The sequence below is a fragment of the Pteropus alecto genome, unplaced genomic scaffold (genome assembly GCF_000325575.1).
Source record: "Pteropus alecto unplaced genomic scaffold, ASM32557v1 scaffold65, whole genome shotgun sequence".
Classification (NCBI taxonomy): domain Eukaryota; kingdom Metazoa; phylum Chordata; class Mammalia; order Chiroptera; family Pteropodidae; genus Pteropus; species Pteropus alecto.
In genome coordinates this window covers 691721-715548 of record NW_006439191.1, presented here as the reverse complement: position 1 = coordinate 715548, position 23828 = coordinate 691721, and the positions used below count along the sequence as shown (strand labels likewise).

Below are 23828 nucleotides of genomic sequence, written 5' to 3'. Positions count from 1 at the left end.
CGCGTGCCCTGCTGTTCTTCCTGGGGGGCCCCAGCTGGCCCTTCCGAGCACACCCATTGCAGCCTGTTTCCAATGTGAGTGTGTGACAAACTCAATTCCCAAATAGGCATCTGATCTGTCATTTCAATGTGCAGCTCTAAAATTTTTTTAAAAACCCAATTCAGAAGCTCTAACTGATCATAAAGTAGGTGCAGCTCTCGTTTCTGCTGCTTCTTGGTCTCTCTTAAGGAGGTGCAGGCGAGTTCCCTGTTTGGCCAGCCACCTGAACTTCACTTTAGTGTGGGAACAAGAGCGAGCTGGGAAGGCACGCAGATCCGTCACTGGTCTGCTGTTGGTGATCCTGGACTAACCATAAAACATGGGAACGAGCTAATGACTTGAAACAGGCAAACGCCAGCCTAATATTTCACGACAGGATAGGAAGATGGGATCTGCAAATGCTCCTTGAATGCGGTTAAGTTCTTCCTGCTTGCTGCGTGGTGTCCGAGGGCCCCGGAGTCCATGAACGTGAATGAGAGAATGTGACAATGAATGAACGAGACCGTGAATGAGAACACGCAGTGTGGTTTCTCCCTTCGGCCGCACAAGCTTAGGAGAGAGTTAGGTGTTTGGAGGGACCCAGGCCTGAAAGTGGCCTGGGGACCAGAGAGCTGAGGATGTGACTAAAGCGGCTGAACGATGGCAGTGTTTGAGCTGGGAGAAAGGCCACCCGAGCCTATGCCCCTGTGCTGGCTGCTCTGCCTCTCCGGCTCCACCTTCTTTCATTTGTAGAGCTGACCTACTCTGCCAACCTCACTTTTAAAAGTCTATTTCAGTAACAGTAGGAGAAATGATGTTTTTTTAATCAACGGTATGTCCTTATCATAACAAATTTAGGAAAGATTAGAAAAGGGGAAGGAATTATCAAGTATCCTGAATTCTCCCATGTAAGACGTTGGTCAATGCCTGTTTTATAGGGGAGACGGTAAATCCCCTCCACTTTCCGCCCTGGGAGGAAGTCACCCTAACCTCCAAGCCCTCCCTGCCTCCTCCCCTCCAGGGCAGGGCGCGGCCCTCCTCGGACTGTGCCTCAGGCCTGGCACTCAGCCCCTCTCACTTCGACCTCCCTGTGCACAGCATTTCAGCGCCTGGAAGTGCTCCCCACATTCTCAGATACACTTAACCACAGACACATCCTCTGTAGCAGGCTCCAAAGAATCTAAAAACTTTGCTACCACAAAGATGCGACTACGGCATCAATCACCACACACAAGAGATGGAAAACAGCCACATGGTCAACGTTAGATAGGCTGGATAAATTATATGATGGAACATTATGCAGGCATTAAAAATGTTTATGATGCCGTATCAAGCATACAACAGGAGACTACCGAGAGAACTAAACACTATGTTCTCAATCACGTGAAGACAAAAATCACACAGGACTATAACAAAGAAATATACCCAAATGTTAACAGTTGTCATTTTGCCTCCTGCTTCATAATGCTTCTCTGTACTTTTAAATATTTCCATAAAGAGCTTTGATATAAAGATACTCTGATAATAAACAAGTAAAAAGCCAAAAAGAGAGAATGAAAACAAATGATGCTCAAAGTTTAGGCCTAAAGAAATAAAACTGAGACGATCGTGTTTCCCCAAGTTCCACAGCTTCCCTTTCATACAACTGTGCAATTCTTTAGAGCTTACCGAGTACCTCGACACAGTACTTGGCACAGTTTTCCTCAAGTATCTGATGTGTGTAGAGGCGATGGTATTAAACTCCAGTTCATATTAGGAAAACAGGCTCAGTGGGATGGAGTGTCCTGGGCAAGGTCAGGTGGCAGCTTAGTAAATACATCAGCCCAGGACTAGAATCAACATGGTATTAGCTTCCTGTTGCTGCAGTAACATATTAGCACAAACATAGCTGCTTAAAAGACACTCACATTCTCACAGTTTTCTAAAAGTCCAACACCTGTCTCACTGGGCTAACTAATTCGTCCCTGGAGCCTCGCGGAGGTTCTGTGTCCAGATTGGCCAAACTCAGTTCCACATGGCTGTAGGGCTGAGGAACCCACTTTCTTGCTGGCTTTCAGCCAGGGGTTTTTCTCGGCTTCCACAGTCCCTGACTCATGGCCCCTTCATCTTCAAAGTCAGCAATGGCAGGGTGAGTACTTCCCATACTTCAAATCTCGCTGACTTCCCCTTCTGCCTCATCTCTCCAGCTCTGAAGGGCTCCTGTGATTACTGGGTCAACCTGGATAATCCAGGATAATCTCCCTCTTTTAAAGTCAGCTGATTAGTAAATTTAATTAAATAAGAAAAGGCCCCCATCGCAGTACCTATATTAGTGTTTAACTGAATAACCAAGTGTCTTAAGTCGGCTCAGGCTGCTATGATAAAATTCCACAGACCAGGTGGCTTAAACAACGGACATTTATTTCTCGCAGTTCTGGAGGCCGGGAAGTCCAAGATCAAGGTGCCAGCAGATTCGGTGTCTGGTGAAGAAGCTCTTCCTGGCTTGCAAATGGCTTTCTTGAGCCCTCACATGGAGGGCAGAGCGGCTCCTCCTGTAAGGACACTGATCCGCCCTCATGATCTCATTCATGTCAACCGAATCACCACCCAAAGGCTGCGCCGCCAAACACCATCGCATTGGGGGTTAGGGCTTCAATATATGGGTTTTAGGGGGACACAAACTCAGTCCATAGCACCAGTTGACAGGAAGATGGAGGCGGGTGATCTTTAGAATTCTGTCTAACGTACGCGTCTTGTGACACTATTAGCTCGTGTTGTCACTATTTCTCCAGTACTCTGAAAGGCATGGTGTGTATGGTCTTTCACCTTCCTTTCCTGCTAGAATTCAGCTATAAAAACACATAAGGAAAAGCGACCATTGGTTTTTTCATTTCTACCTTCTAGTAAATAAAAGTTTCACTAAGCAAACTAGTTTCCAAAACAATTCATAAACTTGGTAATTAATAAAAGAAATGTGGAGGCCTTGTCTAGATAAGTTTCTATTCCATAAATCAATATATATAATTCTGTGAAGACACATGAAATAAAATGAGGACACTAAAACAGCCTATTCTACCACCCATGGTCCCTAAGATCTTAAAGAAAGAAACTGAATTCCATGTCAAAGACCACCACAAAACTCATAAATTGCAAAACGCAGAGTTTTCTGTAAGCAAATAAATATTTCTTAATCACATGGCTGGTAAAGAAATTATTTTTCAGCTGGGTATGATATTGCAATGGCGGGTGAATCTTAAGGCCGTTGATGACATCAGAAACTAAAACCAGTAAAAATCTTAGCGTCGAAAAGTTTAATTTTATTACAATTGTTTTTAAGTCACCTATGATCTCGACAAATATTATGGGTAAATCTATAACAAATCTCTAATTTCCAAGATACAAAAGGCAATAAATATAGATTCAAATTCAGCCTAAAAACAAGATTCTAAACCTAATTACCTGTAGTGTAGCTTGCTTTCAATACTTCAAATACACGTATAATTTTTAAAATGCTACGAGAACTCATGTAACAAAGTTATTGCTCACTGACGACCAGCCAACAATTCTTCACTGACGACATCCAGGGGTGCGACACCTTCGAGCCTTCGTGTGGGTCCCGAGGGCCTGCTAGTGCTGGGGGACAATCAGAGGTGGCGCCGTGATGGCGCTAGTCCTTTCCGGTGGGAGGACAGGTACGAGGGCAGGTGCTGAAAAACTCCAGTGGAGCAGGACATGGAGCTGATTTCCCAGCAGCCCAATAAATGGTACCACTTCTTGTGGGAAACAAGATTGTCACTGAGCATCCTTCTGAGTGCACCTGGAACCCCAGCGCCGTTAGGTCGGCTTACGTAGGCGCTCCGTTCACGGTGCTGAATGCCCCCCACTGACAGTGAGTGCTTCAACCCTTCATTTTCTTCCAGAGCACATTCTTCATGGCTTTCAAGTTACATTGTCATTAAAATAAGTTGTGAAATTTGTGCCAAAAACAATCATATTACTTCTTAGTGATAACAGAGATTAATTCTTCATTAACTATACTTCTATACAGTTTCAGGCCAAACTCCTTTGTCTTGGTTTAATTCTTGGGTATAGCTGTAAAAGAGTTTATAAAATATTTATACATTGTACAAACATTGGCCAGTATAACAAAATCTCAAGAAATATTGGGGGTGGCAAAGGAGAGAAATTAAACTAAAGAAGGGACTCATTCTGTCATGTGACAGCACCTAACACTGCCTGAGGACACCAAGACTCACATTTAGCAATTCTCCTAATCAGCTATTCTATAAGGACATTCAAAAGTCACAGGGTCCCTTAATGGTGACAATACCTTGGTATGAATTGATATAAAAATCCACGATGGCTAAGCATGAACTCAATCTGCACAGCCTGCTGGACTGTAAATCAAGTCTAATAAGAATACGAACTGCTGAAGGTGATTTGCAATATATGCTGTGAGCTCCAGTATGGGAGCTGCTACTCCAAGGGAGAGAGAATAGATCAGAGTCTCTTTTAACCTGATTCACCACAGTCATAACGCTGTGTCATGGGACTCGAGACCGTCAGGAACGAAATGCCAGACTAAAAGTCTACAGACATAAGGAAGGATAAGTGGAGTGTTGTGTTTTAGGAATTTGTGGGTTTGTGTTTTCCATTGCAAGTGCTGAAGAGAAGCGTGTGTGTGAAGGTCACAAGCTCTCTAGTCTTGAAGCCAAGAACAAGTCAAACCAATAATTCAACTGGCAAACTAAACAAAAGCCCTCCTCCCCTCCTCCTCCGCCTAGACAAAGCAGGAAAAAAGGTTTACTGAAAGAAAGCAGAGTCAGACTTACAGCTAGGAAACTAGGGAGCAAACCGGTGGATCAGTACTATATAAAGAATTATTTATCAGAGGAAAGCTATTTAGCCAATACAATATTCTAGACTCATATCTGAGTCTCTGACTAAAAATTTAACATTTATGCAATTTCCTTTTTTAAAAGGAACCAGAAAAAATTGTGTAGAACAGGGGTCCCCAACCTCTGGGCCAAGGACCGGCACCAGTCCACGGCCTGTTAGGAACCGGGCCGCATAGCAGGTGAGTGGCGGGCAAGTGAGCGAAGCTTCGTCTGTATTTGCAGCCGCTCCCCAGCGCCAGCATCACTGCCTCAGCTCCGCCTCAGAGCATCAGGCAGCAGATTCTTACAAGAGCTCTGGTCAAAGGTTGGGGACCACTGGTGTAGAAGCCACTTCTACCCAGAACAGATTTCCAAAGGGCTGAGAATATTTAAATGTCAGACTGAGATGAAAATCTCCAGTCTGTTGATTTCGGAACCTTCTGAGGGCCGTACACATGGAGCAGGACTGAGCCTCCGGCCAACGGCTTCCGCACTTGGGAATAAATCACTCTCCCCACGTGTCAATAACCACGGGACCTCTTTGTTAGAAAATTAAGACTCAAGTAAGCAACTGGTTCTAAGAGGCAGAGCTCTGCTCAGGTAGGAAAGTGCAAACGTGAAACTGCTCATCTGCTGTTGCGGTTTGTAGAGACGGAAAGTGGCTGCACACAAACGTCACATTTCTCTGGGGCTCCGGACGTCGCAGAAGCAAACGGGGCTGCTCGAAAGAGAACCACCTTTCCGTTCCTACTTTCATCTGGTAACTTGAAAGCTTTTTTAAAGGGCTCCATTTCTAATTTTTTTCACTTTCATTTTTCTCTACTAATTTACATTATGATCCTGTGAAGGAATACTGTCTAAACCCCAAATGTTTGTTTCATCATGAAGTCTGCTATCTGGAAGGCAGCAGTCGGGACGGATGAAGTCACCCATGCTGCACATAAGACAAACAACAATGGACAAGGGAGAGTGGGGAGGAGGAGATGCTGGCCAGAGCCCAGACAGCCAGGTCCCGACGCTGGGGTCATTTTAACCAACTCCACAGCAAGAAATGCCGAGGCAGAGGACACCCAGACAGAACCCCAATTCGGGCTTCAAGGCCGGAGCAGAAGTTCCATGTGCCCCAGACCATGTCTGTCCAACAGCTGAAGAAAATGCCAATAAAAACATCTCCCATCTGCTATACGTCAGATACTGCTTGCTCCTCGCAACAACCTCAGGAGGACGTCCCCTCCAGCTCCCCTATGTCCCTCTACTGTCCTGGCCCGGATCCTAAGCCTGCCGGAACCGGAGCCAGGGCTCCTGATCTGTGCACTGTGCGTCCGGGCCACAGGGGCCCAGCCTCGCCCCAGATGCGCCTACCTCCTCGCCAGCAGCAGCTTCTGCGAGCACTTGTACCTTTAAGCTTCTAGCTCAGTCCCTCAGTTATCCTTATCATTTCTCCCCCTTTGTCAAGTGTGCGCCCTACACACACACAGCCGCACACACAGCCGTACAAGGGGATACGGGGACCGTAAAAGAGCCTGATGCACTGTTTCCCATTTCCTCTTTGCTGCCTCTGTCCGAACACTCCAGCTAGCCTTTTCCCTGACAATACTGCTGACGTTTATCTGATGACAGTCCTCCCTTCACACCAATGTGTGTTACTGGTTTATGTGCTATGACCTTTTATTTTATTGGTTTCTATGAAACTTAAAATCAAATAGTAGAGAAAGAACAAAAAAAATCTTGTTAGTGTCTTGTTCAAGCTCACTGCCAGATTTACAGATCCTGATTTAAACAAATTTAAATTTTCAAATGTCATAAGCTCGATTCCTATCACATTATCCAGTTACCTTTTTATAAAAGCAGACGAGCCTTGTGCCCTCTATACATGTGCTGTTGATCATAACCGAAATCATCGAAAACGTGGCTGTAAGTCTAAACCTAAAGGCTATCGATATTTTTCAGTCCCACCGCGGTTTCCGCCCAGCCCCTCTCGGACACACGGAAGACGCCGTTGTCGTGGCCACTTACCCCCAGCAGGTTGCGGGGCACATAGCCCTCCTTCTCACTCAGCCGTGCCCACCACCACTCGATCTCATCCTCGTCCTCCCTGCGGACGATCGTCATGCAGTCCCCCTCCTTCATGGGCAGCTCGTCGTCATTCTGAGGTTCATAATCCCAAAGAGCATAAATGACTCCTTTGTTCATGATGCCCATTTTCTCCTGAACTCCTAAAATCGAGATGGCAAGAGACAGCACAGAATACGTAACTCAGAGAATATCGCCCTCAAGAACTTTTCGCGGAACAAAACCAGAGGACACGTGGGCACGCGCTGCCACGTCGGAATGTACCGCCTTGAACGTTCACGACAGACAGGTTTGGCGGGGCCGGGGCGGAAGGCCCGTGGCGCAGAGGGCCAATTAGCAGGTGCCACAGCTCTGAAAACTCACACACCTGGGCAGCTCTCAACACTGGTCTGACTCAGAATACAAAAGCGTCTGTGACCCAGGAATAAAAAAAGAGAGCTGCCCCGCTCTCAACACTGGTCTGACTCAGAATACAAAAGCGTGTGACCCGGGAATGAAAAAAGAAGGCTGGCCCACCATGAATGAATGAATGAATGAATATAAATAAATAAATAAAGAGCTGCTCGAGTCCAGGGTGTGAAAAGTGGACATATGCCCGTCGGATCTTAGCCCGCTCCTAAGTGCGATGGCCACGGGACCCTGGAAACAGTACTGCGTTCCCCTCCCGTCCAAAGCTCAGGGCAGAGAGAGGAAAAGGGCAGAAGGGCTGCGCACCTACTAAAGTGGGCTCTACCAGCTTCCAACTGGGGAGAGATAAAAAAAAAAAAAAAAATTATAAAACATGCTAGGATGTAGAAACGTGGCTAAGTGTTTTAGAGAGGCTCTAAGTCTGTATGTAGCCAGCTCTAAGATAGTGAGAATCTGAATTCTAAAAGATACTGAAATTCACAAACTGGAGAGGAAAAATAAATCTCAAAAGTCCACTTTTCACCAGAGTTAATAACAGATTCACAAAGTAACTACTACATTAAGTGTCACCTTTCTCCACTCATGCCTCTGTCCAATGGGCACAGCACGATGACCACAAAGGAAAGGACGCAGCAGTGCGGAGCTGAGCAGCTGAGTTCACGATTACTTTCACCTTTATGTTTCTAGAAACGCCAGGAAAATATCTGCTTGCTTTAGAATAGTCAGTTTTTTCGACTTATGTGAACACTATGAACTTATTATTCCAATATCGATTAATATGACGCAGCATGCAATATCTCTCTCTCATTCGGGGCATGAAATTGTTTCTTTTCCAAAAGAAGGTTCTGCCAACCTAAATGGTTAGGTTTCTACCAATGGGGACAAGTAATTCCCGACCTTCCTGTTTAAATAAGACATACAAAGCATGCTAGCGAGATTCACGAGGACAACGGTACTTCACATAACTGTAATTCCACGAAGTTTTCAAGCTGGCCAGACTCATCATCTGGGATAGGAATGGGGAAGGAGGTGGATGAGAAATTCTGGATACTTTAGTATATTCAAAATAACAACTTGAGTCTCACTTCTAAAAAATTATTAGGAATGGGAAGAAAATTTCTCATGCCTGTGCTATTTACCAAACTAAGAGTTTACAAATTACTGTTTGAAAAAAAACATGCTCTGTATCACTGGTAATCTAGGAAATGCAAACTACAACCACGGTGTGATATTGCAAGTCCACACGGGTCAAAGAGAACACGGGGCAGAAGGGACTCTCTGCACCACTGTGACCTGGCAATTCTGCTTCTAGACAGACACCAGGAGACAAGCACAAAATGGTCACAGGACCAGTGTTTACAACTGAAGAAAGAAGCAAACAGGCTGATGTCTGTCAAGAGTAGAACGGAAAGATAAATTGTGCTACAGCCACAAAATGGAACAGCACAGCCCAGGGAAGAGAAAGCACAGCTGCGCGCAGCAGCACAGAGGAATCTCAAAAACGTGGCGAAGGAGAAAGGCGAGCCAGAGAGTCACCGACGCACTGCACTTCACGGAAAGTTCAAAAGCACGCAAAACTGAACAGTATCAGTCATAAGATTCACATGCAGGTGAGATAACTTTTTTAAAAGGAAGGGATGACAGACATGAGAAACAAAATTCAAGGGAGCAGCCGCGGCGGATGTGGGGACCCATGGATGTGGGGGCCACGGCGGGACGGGGCGGCCAGGCCGCGGCAGAGGGAACCATGCTGTGTCCTAAGTGGGACACGCGACACTCGTTGTTGTCTGTTACCGTTACCGTTTAAACTGCGCATCTTTGTCAGAAACACTTACTGTGTCTGCACCGTGTTTCGTAAGTTAAAAAGATCTTATCAGATGTCTCTAAATGATTTTAAAAATCACATTCCATACTTAAATAGAGCTCGTGATGACCAAGACATTTAACAGAAAATATATATTAACATCATATTGATTTTAAAAATAATATCTCGATATATCAAAATTACTCCTGGGTCCGGAGTTCACAACATAAACAAAAAGTAATCATAACTATCAACAATAAAAACTGACAGGTGAAAGCAGAACTACCTTTTGACCTAGCAATTACGCATCTGGGTATTTATCCAAAGAAAATCGAAACACTAATTTGTAAAGATCTATGCACCCCTACGTTCGTGGCAGTGCTATTCACAAAAGCCAAGATACAGAAGCTAAATGACCATCAATCAGACAACCAGATAAAGAAGTTATGGCTCATATATACGATGGAATATTACACAGCCATTAAGAAACATGAAATCCTACCATATGCAATGAGATAGATGGACCTAGAGGTTATTGTGCTGAGTGATATAAGTCAGACAGAAAGATAAATACCATATGCTTTCACTTACATGTGGAATCTAAGGAACGAAAAGATCACACTAAATAAAAACAGACTCGCGGATACAGAGGACAATCTGATGACTGCCAGAGCGGAGACGGGGCTGGAGAAAAAGGTGAAGGGACAAAGAAGTACCAGTTAGTGGTTACGAAACAGTCAGGGATGTAGAGCACGGCGGAGGGAGTACAGTCGACAGTACTGTGATCGCCGTGTGCAGAGCCAGACGGGCAATGGAGTAATGGAGGAATCACTTCATAAACTCTACAAATGTCTAGCAATGAACTGTATACCTAAAACTAATAAAAAAAAACTTAAAAATAATTTAAAAAAGAAAATGCAGGGAACTCACTGCCCTCCCACCCCCCACACACCATGACAGCTGAGCGACAAAGAGAACTTGAGGTTTGCTGTTCTCTCTCTAACCCTGTCCCGCTCGCCACGAGCCTGCAAACGGGCCGGGCCAAACAGGGAAAATGTGGAGACGACAGAGCCTGGCTTTAACCTCAGGAGTCGTTCAGTCAACCGGCAAAGGAGTTCCAGAGTGGCTGGAAGCCAGCGGCATGGAGGCCGGGGACCTTCTCATTTGTCTCTCTTTCCCCTTCTCAATTCCTCTCAAGCCAAATGAGAAAGAAAATTGACCTCAACTTCTAAGACTTGTAAATAAAAGAAATTTTCCTTGTAAATAAAAATGCCAAACAATCCACCTAAAACCTTAGTCCATTCTTCTCTAGGTACAGAGCTGATGTTATCAGAATCATAAACCCAAAATCGAGAAAACAAAAGAACCAAAAAATTAGCTCTAAAATACGTGTTGCCTTTACTTAACTTTGTCAAATCTGATGTAGCAGGAAAACTTGGGTCAATTGGGTTCTTATACCAACACTGCATTTCTCTTGATCATCTAGATCCACCATCGCTCACTAAACATTGAAGTCTTAGCAGAGGATCCTTTGATGGTCAAAAGCCATTAACGCCATTAGATCAGACACTGCATCAGTGTCTCTCGTAGCTGAAGATGTCCCCGACAGCGGCTGCTTCTAGGCACGCTCACGAAGGCTGCATGACCGTCTGTGACTGAGGCTGCCCTTAACCACATGCCCAGGGCTATGCACAACATACAAATGTTTTTCCAAATACTTACCGAGTTATACCCTAGAGATACAGGATAAGTTAGAACGGTGATCGAGTCATGCAGAACGAAACGTTACGCACCGTAAAGAAACTGGGAGCACTGGGTGTAGCCCTCCTCCATTTCCTCGCACTTGTCGGCGGCAGTCTGCATGTCACTGTACGTCATGGCAAACACGGCGGCTCCCGACTCCACCAAAAACTTACACACCTGGACGTTGTTACAGGAGGCTGCACAATGCAGCGGAGTCCTGAGGAGTAAGACACGGCAAAGACTAGCGATGCTGCTCTAAACTGAATGACAACGGCTGTGATGACCAATCTGTAAAGGAAATTCTGGAGCCCATCATTTACTAAGCCCCCTACCAAAAACCCTTACAGGTTTTTTAAATCAGTATATTAAAGACTCAGGAAGTTTCAGGGAGTCAGGGCTGGAGGGGGAGACCTTGCTTAACTCAGCATCTCTCAAATTGGCTGAAGCAGGATAATTCACTGTGTTCCACTTTGTGACATTTCTTCTTCTATTTAACCACTAAACTTTAAAAACTCCACACGCTTCCGGAACGGGAGTGAGATGACACACGCTAATGCCTCCAAATCGCCCACCACGCTTCTCCTGCACCACGAGCCGTGTGGGACACACGTGGACGCACCTCCTTGCCCCCAACAGCGCCAACGGCATGGTGAGGCCACCGCCCGCACGGCAGACACTGCTCAAGGCTGAATGGCATTTCAGGGAAATCTTACCATCCATCGCTGTCAGCAGCATTGACGTTCACGCCAAACTGCACCAGGAACTTCACGATTTCTGTGTGACCTGCACACACAGCATTGTGAAGAGCTGTGATGCCTTCATCATTAGGCAGGCTTGGGTCATCAACCTGTAACATCAATAAGAGTGACCGTCACTCTAATTTCTTGTCACCTGAACTGTTACTATTAACTAGCTCTTTAGAATCATGAGAACAGAAATAGACTCATCTGTTCTGTTTTGTTTAAATCATAATTAAAACCTACAGGAGCCAAAAAAACTATACCAAGAACAATTCTAGAAATAAGGCAGACGGAATAGCCAAATTAAGTAGGCCCTCACTATAAAAAGGCTTTTTAAAAATTGAAGTACCAGAAACTATACCCTTATAGTCATTTTTGTTTATTTAGCCTCCAACTTCCCACCACAAATTAGTGTCTAGCAGAGTGACATTTTCCATGGAAAGGAAAAAAGGTCAACTAAAAATATTTTAAATAGTAGGCTTCTGAAAAGGACGGGCCATATCTGTAATTTAACATGCCTGGTACAAATCCACACACAGCAATTTTTAAAGGAAGGCAATGAGCTCCCCAAGAAAGAAAAGTACTCTAGAGGACCCCCAGAGAAAACTGAACTTCAGCATCATCAAAAATTTTACGATCACACCTTTAGAATAGCAAAGCCTGTTTTGGGGCATGCTTAAGTGTTTCTCTCGACAACCCCGTGCCCCCAAAACAAAACAACTTAAAAATACAATTTCTCTGTAGTAGCTTTCTGATTAGAGCTTTAAAACAAACTACAATACGAAGTTGAGTTTAAGAAACTAAATCATACCTCGTAAATAATTCTCTGTACAAGGTCAAATTCTCCCTCCAAAGATGAATCCAGAAGTAAAGCAAGGGGGTTGAATTTCACCCTCATTCCATGAGCAATTCGCTCTGAACCAGTTTTACGCAAGTTGGTCCTTTTGCCCTGCAGGAGAAATGCATGGAAAATTAAGGATCCTGGTCTAAACAAGAGACCAACAACAACATGCCTGAGTCAAAACATACGAAGCTTCAGAAAAACTTACAAGTGTTACAGGTCATCACACCACCCCGTGACTTTCACACTAAGCTGAAGGTGAGGAAGAGGCTACGAAAGTGCCCACCTCGCCCTGTACCCATTTCATCCAGACCCTTCTAATTGTATCAGCGTTGGAAGTCTGAGTTTCCACGTAAACACCACACCCAAAATAAATTTCACTGCTACAAAAAGTGAAGTCTGAAAGAGTGGTATTAGCAATGAAAAGGTGAAGCCTCGGCCTGATTTCACAGAGCGAAACTAGCGATCAAAGTTTCAAACCCAGATCTTCTCGTCCCAGTCCAGTGGTGCTTCCCTAATATGTGACACTGGCTGAGAAGAGCAAACAGATGTGACAGTTACAGGCCTAAGAATAAAACCGTCTCCTTCACCCACACAAAAAAACAGTTCTCCTGAAAAAACAAAAATGTTCCTTATACTAAATATAGTGAATTTTGAAAACATTTATAAGACCCACTCTATGCCAACGGAATCACAGAATAAAAGGCAAACTGCATAACACATTTGCCACAATATGCAAATTAACACAAACCTCCTTTTGCGAATGGCCGTACTTGCTGGCTGGCGTTTCACTGAGTTCTGACAATCACCCACCTAGAAGCGTGACCAGGGTCCAAGAATGACCGTGAGATGTCGCACTACTTACGGGAGGCAGAGACCCCTGCCCGGTGACCTCAGGCGGACGCATGCTCCCAGCATCTTCCCCTGGCGCCTCGGGTTCCCCTGACGGGTACGGCGGCGGGGGGTACGGGGGGTACTCCTCCAGGTACACTTCGAGCAGATGGGGAGCCTCTGGATTTGGTTCTTCCACGCTACTCTGGAAGGTTGGGCTGCTGTCTGGGACTCCTTCAGGCACATAATCAAGGCCCGGAGAAGGAGCTAGCAGGTCACTGTTCCCCGCACTGGCGCTCCCGGCTTCCTCTGGGGACACTGGCTCAGGAACCACAGAGACTACCTCCTTCTCCGGCTCTGCACATAAATACGGATTCTGGATTTCTACTGGGCTTTCCGAGCCGGCGGTCACCGAGGTCGACTTGGACGGGTATGACGGCACAGAGATGGTCTCCATGGCAGCGATGGTAGTCCTCTGGTACAAAAGTTTCTGAATATTCGGCCCATTTGGACCCTCTGGCTCCGTAATAGAGCTCCGTTTTTTTAGGGGCCGTGGTGCATTAGACAGTTTCTTTCGTAGGGCTTCTAAGTCCGCATCGCTCTGGTTTCGGTAAGGATTCGATAAGAAAGGCAGTAATTTGGTTGGGCTGAGTGGTCGAGGAATTCTTTCGTTTTCATGGTTCTCCTGAACCGAAGCAGCAGGCTCTGTTTCTGGTTCCGGCCTCCCGGGTTTGCCCTGGTTACTGGCGTACATGTGCTCTGGGAGCTGCTGGGGACTGGGGGCAGCGGCTATCACAGGCTTGCCATAGACTGATCAGAAACAGAAAGAAGTCCTGCTTAGTATTACCCAACCCAAACTGGCGGGCGACAGACAGAGGTAACGATAACTAAAGCCTCTTTCAATTTCATATTTACTACATAATACCCTTCACAACAACTCATTTTTTAAAATAAATGACAAAGCAAGGCTTCCATCTTTGCATAATAAAGTTATTACAGAATCAAAACCCCCACTGATTGTTACAAGCACCATTATGCCATGTATCACTAAGAAAATGCCGTCAATTGTAATTGTAAGAAATCACTGACTGCCGTGTCCAAATTTAAAATGTCAAAATGTAAAAAAAATGTAGAATCAATGAAAATTGGTACGCCCAGATTAAAACTAAACACACACTATCTCATCTTTCATAATTTTCAAAAGTAAATCCATGTGAAAAATCGTATTTGGCTTACAAAATTAAGAGCCACTAATATTTGCCAAACTATTCCCCTTAACATACTGATTCTATCACAATGATCTAATCCCCAAATTATCCTATTAGCAGTTTTCATTGAGACCTGTAACAGTAAGATGCAGCATATATATTTTTTGCTAACTATGACATTTTAGGCCACGATTATGTGCTTATTCCCTGACTAGAAAGCCATTTTCCTTCCATTAAAACATGGTGAATTTTATTCTAATCCTACAAACAAATGACTCTTAGAAAAGAGCCCCACAAATTACCAGATTATGTACGTTTAACACAGAGTAATCCTTTTACGTTTTTATATTTAACCAGCGGCTGTGTCTTCATTAGAGCAACTGAAAACACAGCAGAGGGTTATCCCCGAGTTCTCACGGGTGAGTGGAAACAGGTGCCCCGGGGAATTCAACGCCGTGTCTTTCCTGTAGGTTTTATTCATCCATTTTCTTCATTTATTATTTTCACAGTATTTCATTTTATTCATCTATTATCATCGATGTCTGCTGCAGTAGCTGACGTCTAGCAGAAACTAATTTTAAATTCCCAATTCAGAAGAGAAGCCACAATTAAAACTCTCAGAACGAAAGCATCGAACAGGGCCTAGCCACTTGGCTTACTGCTGGATGAGCGCTCTGGTGCAGGACCTACACATCATGCACGCAGGTGGAAGGAAGACCGAGAACCTTACCGCTGGAGAAGTGTGGCCCTCTGGGATGTGTCTTGGTCAACGCACTCTGCACGGCCTGCTGGAAGTTTTTTCCAGGAGCCTGATGCTGTGTATACATGGAGTATATTGAGCTGGCCGCCACGGTCTGGGGTTTTCTGAAGGGGGGAAGCAGGGCGTCCTTGGAAGGCTGGGGGGTGAAGGGCCGGACAGCAGCAGCAGGTGGACTTTCTTGCTTGGAACCTGGAATAAGGGTTTGGTCCTGGCCACCTGAAGGTACACCAGGGGACAGCAGTACCCTCTGCTGCTGCCCTGCTGTTTTGGGTTTATTTCCTATGGATGTGATAGCTGTTGACAACTGAGAATTTCCATCTGGCTTAATGTCTGATGGTGACTGATTCCCTTGTCCAAAATAAGGCAAATTAATCTGTTTGGGTTTTGATGGAACAGGAGGTGGTACTTTTGCCACATTTTTATTTGCAGCCTGTAAGACACACACACACACACACACACAAAAAAAAACAATAAAAGTACTGTTCCAAATAATCTAATTTCATGAATGTACACATACACTAAAAATACTAGCTCTACATTTTTAAATCATTACAGTTTTAAACCTCTGAATTTAATCACATTTAACAGGGGACTTGTGTAATGCAGTACAATTCCTGCCCTGTAAGACCTCCTCCTTGGGCAACCCTAAGTGCCCCCTTGAAAACTTCTAACTGCCTTCACGCAGGCACAGACGGCATCAGTAACAGACCATTCTTGTTCACGCGATCTAGGCCACTGTGGTACAGAACACCTAACTCAGAGTACACAGCCATAACCGGGTTGTCAAAGGCTGGAATCCTAACAAAGATTCACCATCAGATCATCTGACGCAACCTCGGCTCCAAATTTTGAAGACACAAGGTAACTGAGCAGCACAAATACAATGTTCTTCGATGCACTCATATTTAGAGAATCACATGAAATACGACCCAGAAGCAAGTATGTGAGTCATCCTCCAAGACAGTGACACCACAGAGAGACTCAGGCAACAGAATTTAAAGTGACAGAATACTGTTGTATTTTCTAATCTTTCAGATATGTATATATATATTTTTCCCTGGTCTCCCTCACATAATACTTTCCCTCTTCTAAAAAATGCATTTAGAATCACCATAAATTGTTAAAGTAGAACAGTCTTAAGTACCTGAGCATCCCGCAAGATGTCTTCACTGCTCTGATTCTTCCTCAGAGCCCCAAACGAGGGAGGGACAGCAGACTGGTCGACTGTGTCAGACATTGAAAAGGGGCGAACTTTCTTCTCCTTCTCCCTCAGGGGAACCTCCCCATCATCAGCTAAAGAAGACAGGAAAAAACCCACACTGATACTCAAACTGTCTGTAATAAAAGGTCCTATTCACGTGTAAGTTTCCCTTGCCTCCATCTCTTTGAAACCCTGTACTCACGGAATGTTCTCCTATCTTTCAATTAGGCTGATTAAAGAATCACCCCAACACTACAATGCTGGTACTGCCTTAACTCCCTGGTTAAATGAAGGTGTTCTGGAAATCTTTTTGCTAGTTTAAACACACTGGGAAAGAAACTATCTGAAAAAGAACACACAGCCCCTTTTAGATGCAAAATATAAATTTCAGGAGTAGCACAAACGAACCTCACCTTGGTCTGGAGCACTCCCGGAGCTTTTGGGTACCGGAGCAGAGGCCTGGCTCGGGAAAAGATCTGCATTTGGACTCCAGTCGGGACCAAGTGGATGGATTTTAGAACCTAGAATGCAGAAAAGCAACCACAAATAACCTAGCAGTCTAAAGAGATTTTTAATGGTCCATTTTGCTGCTAAAAGTTTAAACTCTAAAAACAGCTTTAAATTGCAGACTCATAACAATACCAATAAACTTATTTCGGAAATATCAGATTTTACAATTCTAACTTAAAACATTCCCCCGTGAGTCAATTTAAAATTAATCATGGAAAACAGTCTGCTCTGAACAGCAAGAACACACGATTCTTCGCTGGGTAAGAAAATATCATCATCACACCCAGAAAACAATTCCCAACTTGGCAGACCCAAGGCTCGAAGGTGTATCTTACATAACACCACCATAAGTATACATGCAGAACAAAAAGGCAAAAATGCAGATTTTAATCCATGACTTCAACCACAGTCTTTCACAGATCAGTGTATTCAAGTATTTTCTATACTAATATTTAAGTTTCAAAGCCACAACTTTTATTTTGCCTTATAGAAACAAAACAAAAGTTAACTACAATAAAACTCAGACTAGGTAGCACTATTGCTTCACAGTGGTAATTACAGCAAAATAATAATTTGAGAGTTAGCTATTTTCTGCACATGACAGTGGCTAGAGAAAAGAGACAATCTGGCCAATATTTTTTCCTTCCAGAGGTCGAAATGATAGGGTTATTGAAGAATGTTTTTACCCTGATTTTCCCACAGTTCCTCCTTCATTCCCTGTCACCAAACTGGCTTGCGCCTCCCCTCGGAGCTGAGGACTGTGCAGAATGCAAAGATCACTCACACGAGTGCCTCTGTTAGTCCCCTTTCTCGCCCCACACGTTTACCTTTATTCCAAAAATTCTCGGCAGGCACATTCTCACACACGAGCACATATGAAGAAGAAACACTGTTTATGAACAGGGTGGATTCACTGCCTCGCCCTCTGCAAAGGTGACACCACCAACCACGCATACAGGGTGTTAACACAATAAGACGAGTTCTCGAGTTATTACCATCAGATCGAAATGTCCTTACTCACAAGAGGGAATTCAAAACAACTTTCGGATTTGTGAAAATATGACATTCTATTTCATTGCCTGACTAGAACTGTATTATTGAGGGTTAAGAAACCAATCGTGGCACTAGCGAAGAATACAAGGGGACTCTTAGAATCTAAACACGAACGGGGAGAGGAAGACATTTTTTCAAAACTCCAACGTGGGGAAAAACAAGCGTGAGGACGGGAGCAGCGAAGCTGTGGAAGGGCTCGAGCACGACTCGATTACCTTTCGTCTGCGAAGCGGCCCCGGACCGCATGTTGGGCAGCGTGTGGACTTTCAGGGGCCCCTCTGCGGGCTGCGCGGCCAAGGAACCGTCTGGCAGAGCTGGCTTCACCAGCAGTTCAGGCCGGGGCGGCATCCGCGGCATGGTGGACGACTGGATGTAGGGACCGACCGCAGCCACGCGACTCGGGGCCGACACCCCCTGCTGAGGCGGACTTCCATCAGGTGAGACCTTAGGGGAGAGCACGGGGCCTTCAGCGCGGCGAGTCAGCCCGGATCAGACTCGGAAAAGGCCGTGACCTTTCCACGATGTTTAAAACTCAGCCCTGTCAGGGTCTAACCCTGGAGTCTACAAGAAACAGCGCACGACGAACTCCCATCCGCACTGATTACAAAGAAAAGCAGAGCCGCCTGGGTGACGGCAGCGGCAGCGGGTGACAGAACAGTGGGCTGTCTCCCGAGGCGCCGTGCGCGCCGTCTCTGCTCTGCACAGGGCACAGGGCCATGGTTCCGAGGAGCCGCTGCGGCAGCTGGGCTGGCCCCGGGCCCCCTCCCGGCCACCACCGACGGCCCCGCGTACCGGGAGGTTCTCCTTCTGCTGCAGCGCTGCCTTCTTCTTCCACAGCCGGTCCCGCAGCTCGTTCACACGCTTGTCCATGACCGCCACCTCGGAATTCCGCCTGTTCAAACACTCCCTCTGCTGCTGCAGCTTGGCATTCTGCTCCTGATTCAATTTGTTTCTCAACTGAAGAAAACGGGGGAAAACAAAAGAGGCAGCCAAGGAGTAGGAAGGAAAATTTCTCAAACAGATGATCACGTGGTTGACTATTGTATCATTTGTAAAAGTGTCAGGACCGCCGGCCGTCCACGCTTCTCAGCGCCCGGCTGATTAAGTTCCAGTGTCGGACCCTGGCTGCAGTGACGAGGCACGCCTCGGATTTCCTGTGTGAGGTACTAGCATGCTTACTCTGGACTCTCCGGGGTTTAGGTCTTCCTCCCCTGCGCCCCCTCTTAAGGAAAAGAGACAGAAACCCAGCACTTCCTGCCACTTCTGAGGACAGCTGTGTGCTCCTGAGGGGAGGGCCCGCTGCGGCTTACCTGCAGCTCCTTGTACAGACGGTCGAGCTCAGCCACCGCGGACTGGTTGTCATGGTGGCCGTCGACCCTGCCGTTCTTGAGCATCTCCAGCTGCCTCGTCAGCTCCTCTACTTTGGACACAGCCAGAACGAGCTCCTTCTGCTTTTGCTGGAACAAACTATTCATCTGTTCAATTTCCTCCACTAGAATGAAAAGGAAAGAAGCAACAATTGAAAAGAAAAAAAAAAAACAAACAAACCAGATCACTTCCCAGGCAACCAGGCTTTACAATAAACTTTCTAAAAAAGAGAGAGAAATTTTCCAGAAATGTCCTAGAGCTAACCTATTTCTTTTATAAGAAACTGAAATCAAGAGCTATCACTAAAAACCTGTGCCTCATTCTGGATGTATCTTTAGTAGACTCTGTTCATGAATATAATTAAACTCCATTAATTCGTCGAATCTTTAATCTCAATTTTAAAGTGGTAAATGGAGCTATTAAACCACTAAAATTTTAATTTAATTAGTCTGATGATAAAGAATAAAAATCTTTGCCTTCATCTAATTTTCAGTCAAAAAATATTTAGAGAGGAAAAAAAAAAACAAATTCTTACTATATTTTCCAAAGGTAACTGAGGGACCCGGAAACATTCAATAGCTAAATTTAGTTCAGGGGAAACAGCAGCACCCAAACTACAGTGAATTATACGTCTCCGAAAATTACTTTAAAGCTCTCTACATAGGAAGCCTCCCCTTCTTCCTCCTCACCATGGATTTGCACAAACGTTCCACACCAACGTGTGTTTGTGCCACGCAGTTTAACACGTAGCCTCCAGCACTGAAGTAAACACGGGGACGACTCACCAAGTTTCCCGTTGCTCAGTCTCTTCTGCTCCACGTGGCCTTTAAGTGCCCTCACTTTCTTCAGCTTAGCTTCCTGATTCTCAGCTATTTCTTTTAGCCTCTTAAGCTTCTCCTGCTCAGCAGCCTGTTGCTGCTGACGCTGATCTTGCTGTTTCAGAAACTTCAAGCGCTGTTCCTAAAGATAAAAGCTCTCATTGGGCATATCATTTCAAGCAAGGACACTACTAACCCAAAAATAATCTAACCACAACCCTGAGATGCCAAGATTGAGGAGCACCGGTCACACTGTCCTGGTCTCACCATCTGTCCTACACATGGCCATCAGAACTACCTTGGAAGTTTGTTAAAAACAGACACTCCTGAGCCCAAGTTCAGAATCTCTTGGGGATAGGCTTTTTTAATCCGAGTGGTTCTTACACAGCATCCTGGAACTAGTCTCCATGAACTGCGGCTACGATGTCAAGAAGAAACTTACAGAAAGATGGGCAGCAGTCTAAGAAAGCTGTTAAATGATAAGCTTTGGAGACACATCTATCTGTTTCTTCATCTATAAAACGGAATGATCAACAGCCCTCACTGGGCTATAGTGAGAATTAAATAAAATGTGAAATGTAAATCTCTCTGTACCTTCGTTAATATACACTCAATAAATACACTTGGAAAAGAGCCAAAGAACTACCTAACACCTTTAGAAAATCACAATTATGCAACTTAAATTTTTATCGCTATTATATTAAAATTTTTAAAACTGAATAATGAGACATACAATTTAAAATAAAGGGTAAAATTCTCAGATTACTATGTCTAAAACATATAAATGACACAGAAAAAGATTCAAAATAAGACCCTGAGGTTAGAGACTTATTCTGTTAACAACCAACCTACTTGTTTGAATTTATGTCCTTGCTACTCAAGAATGGTAGGTACCATCGGCATCACCTGGGAGCTTGCTAGAAATGCAAAATCTCAGACCCTGACCCAGACCTAATGACTCAGAACCTACATTTTTAACAAGATTCTTAGGTGATCTGTATGCTTATAAAAGTCTGAGAAGCAATGATGCACATGACTGTGAAAAAGCTGCTGTCTGGGTGCAGAAGAACCCTAGGTGGCGGCCATGGCAGGCGCAGTGCACGCCGAGAACTGCCTTACAGAATCCTGGCCACTACCTCAAAGTCCTGCTGCGTAACTCGCTATGTCAAACCATCAACTGGCAACCCCCGCGTCAGTGAACACACTGACTGGTCAGCTGCAGATCCTGAGTGCTTAGACCAGGGGCTGGCAAACTACAGCCTGCGGGTTGTAAGTTTTTAAGTACAGGTTTACTGAACCACAGCCGCAGCCGTTCATTTCCCTGCTGTCCATGGCTGCTTTCCGGCTACAACTGCAAGGCTGAGACAGCACAACCTGCGAAGCCTAAAATGCCCTTCACACAGAAAGTCCCATGACATCTGGTTCAGACTGGAAGCCACTGGCTGGCAGGCGCAGTGGCAGCCATGGAAAGGCTTCTTATGTTTTCCTTGTTCACGGCCAGGGTTCAGATTAATTTGCAGGTGGAGAACGTCCCCAAATAAGGCAAGCAGGATGTTGTCGGTGCTGAGCGGCAGAAGGGGAGAGTGCCAGCACCAGAGGACTTTAAAGTCCCCCTTGCGATAAGCCACGACTCAGGACGAACTCAGAACAGCGCAGCTTCCACAAAGAAGTTGAAGGGTTCTTTCCGCCTGCCCTGCTTCACTGACACCCTACAGAGCTCGGCTGTTTGGGTCAGAATCAGAGGTAAGGAAGACCTCGAATGACTGGGGTCAAAGTGCTGTGGTTAAAGAGGAGAACACACCGCACAGCAGGGGACGTTTGGGCCGAGAGTATGACAAGGAGGGCAGAACGCAAAGGGCTTCGCGCAGACAGCGGCGGCCTCCTCGGCCTTCTAGAGCGAGACGTACCTTGGTAGCCAGCATCTGCTGCTGGGCCTCGATCTGCTGCTGCTGGCGAGACGCCATTTCCTGAAGTTCAGCAAGAGTCAGATCCATCCTAGGACTATGAACCTACAGATAAAACACCAACAAAATATCCACTTACTATAAAAGGATCGTAGAGATTTCTCCCTCAGAAGTCTATTTACACTACTTATAAGCTTCACCTGAACCAATCGTGACAAAATTATTTAGCCATTTTTCTTCCATAATACTAAAGAGACCATTAACTTTTATAATAATACCTCCACATTTACTTATTAAGATGTAAAATATACTACCTATTATACAGACCAATATTTTTTTATTTTAAGTGGTAAATTTAAAATTAAGTAGTTTCAACAGTTGGTGACATAAATGAAACCGACTGCTGAAACTATTTAATTTTAAACGATTTGCAATTACCTTGTTCTGTAGTTAATTTACATTAAAAAAGTAGTGTCTGATAACATAACATGATATTGGGGCACTGGCAACAAACCTAAAATACAGTCTTCAGAACGACCATTAAAAATATGACACCAGCATTAAAAATATTCAAGATACAGTGGGTCATCAGGAACAAAAAGCAAGATGCCCAAAACATCTGTTCAACATGGTCCTAGAAGTTCCGGCCAGTGCAACAGAGTAAGAAATACCTTGTATCCAGGTTGGAAAGGAAGAATTAAACTTTCTAACTCATAGACAACGTAATCATCTATGAAGAAAATCCTGTGGAATCTGTAAAAAAGCTACCAGAACTAAATTATTTAGCAAAACTGCAAAACCAAAAATTGGAAAAAAACATTTAAATACCATTTACAATGGCATAAAAATATGAAGTACTTAGAAATAAAATGAACAGAAGATGTGCAAGTCCTATACACTGAAAACTTCAAAACGCTGCTGAGAAAGAACACCTAGGTACATGGAGGGGGCTCGCCTGGTGGTCGCAAGGGGAAACCTCAACACCGACAAAGTGGCAAGGCTGCCCGAGCTGACCCACTGATTCGACAGAGCCCCAACCAAAATCCCGGCAGCTTCTGTGCACACGGACAAGCGAACTCCAAATTCCATGTGGAAACATGAGGAATCTAAAAAAGCCAAGTCAACTTTGAAAAAAATAAAGGTGGAAAACTTACAGGACCTGCCTTCAAGAGTTAACAGTGTTTTCGTAATCAATACTGTGTGGTATTGACGTCGAGACAGATAAATAGATCGATGGAACAGAAGAGTACAACCCCGCACATATATATGGCAACTGATTTTTGACAAAAGTGAAAGGCGACTGAGTGAAAAAAGAATAATCTTTTCAACGAATACAGCTTCTACAACTGGGTATCCATATTTTTTAAAAAGCTTTAATTCTCATAGTGCATGCAAATGTTAACTCAAAATGGATCATAAACTTCAGTGTAAAATCTGAAACTACAAAACTTCTAAAGCGATCAATTATACTTTATCAAAATTAAGAACAAGTCATAGACTGGAAAAAAATATTTGCAAATCAAAAAAAAAAAAAAGAGCACAAGTTGAATACTTCACCAAAAAAGCCATAAAAATGGCAAATGAACACGTGAAAAGATATGCAACGTCGTTAACCATTACAGAAATACAAATTAAAACCACAACATAATACCACTACAAACCTAGGAGACAGCCAGAATTAAAAGGGCTGAC

At 44.6% G+C, this 23828-nt stretch overlaps 1 protein-coding gene across 3 annotated transcripts in view; it reads right to left on the bottom strand.

The window, feature by feature from the left end:
* Positions 1-3291: 3291 nt before the first annotated feature.
* The window catches only part of TP53BP2 (tumor protein p53 binding protein 2), a 36341-nt gene continuing 15804 nt past the window's right edge, over positions 3292-23828 (bottom strand). For all 3 annotated transcript variants that reach the window (XM_025049844.1, XM_015592753.2, XM_025049845.1), the window contains 14 exons: positions 22140-22241; positions 20200-20374; positions 19357-19538; positions 18839-19003; positions 18262-18490; positions 16897-17004; positions 16427-16575; positions 15253-15712; positions 13349-14124; positions 12454-12591; positions 11616-11749; positions 10953-11119; positions 6891-7090; positions 3292-4089 (listed from right to left, as the gene is read on the bottom strand). In XM_025049844.1, the coding sequence (XP_024905612.1) occupies positions 4048-4089; positions 6891-7090; positions 10953-11119; positions 11616-11749; positions 12454-12591; positions 13349-14124; positions 15253-15712; positions 16427-16575; positions 16897-17004; positions 18262-18490; positions 18839-19003; positions 19357-19538; positions 20200-20374; positions 22140-22241 (3027 nt within the window). In that variant the 3' untranslated portion in view covers positions 3292-4047. The remainder of the gene's footprint in view (positions 4090-6890; positions 7091-10952; positions 11120-11615; positions 11750-12453; positions 12592-13348; positions 14125-15252; positions 15713-16426; positions 16576-16896; positions 17005-18261; positions 18491-18838; positions 19004-19356; positions 19539-20199; positions 20375-22139; positions 22242-23828) is intronic.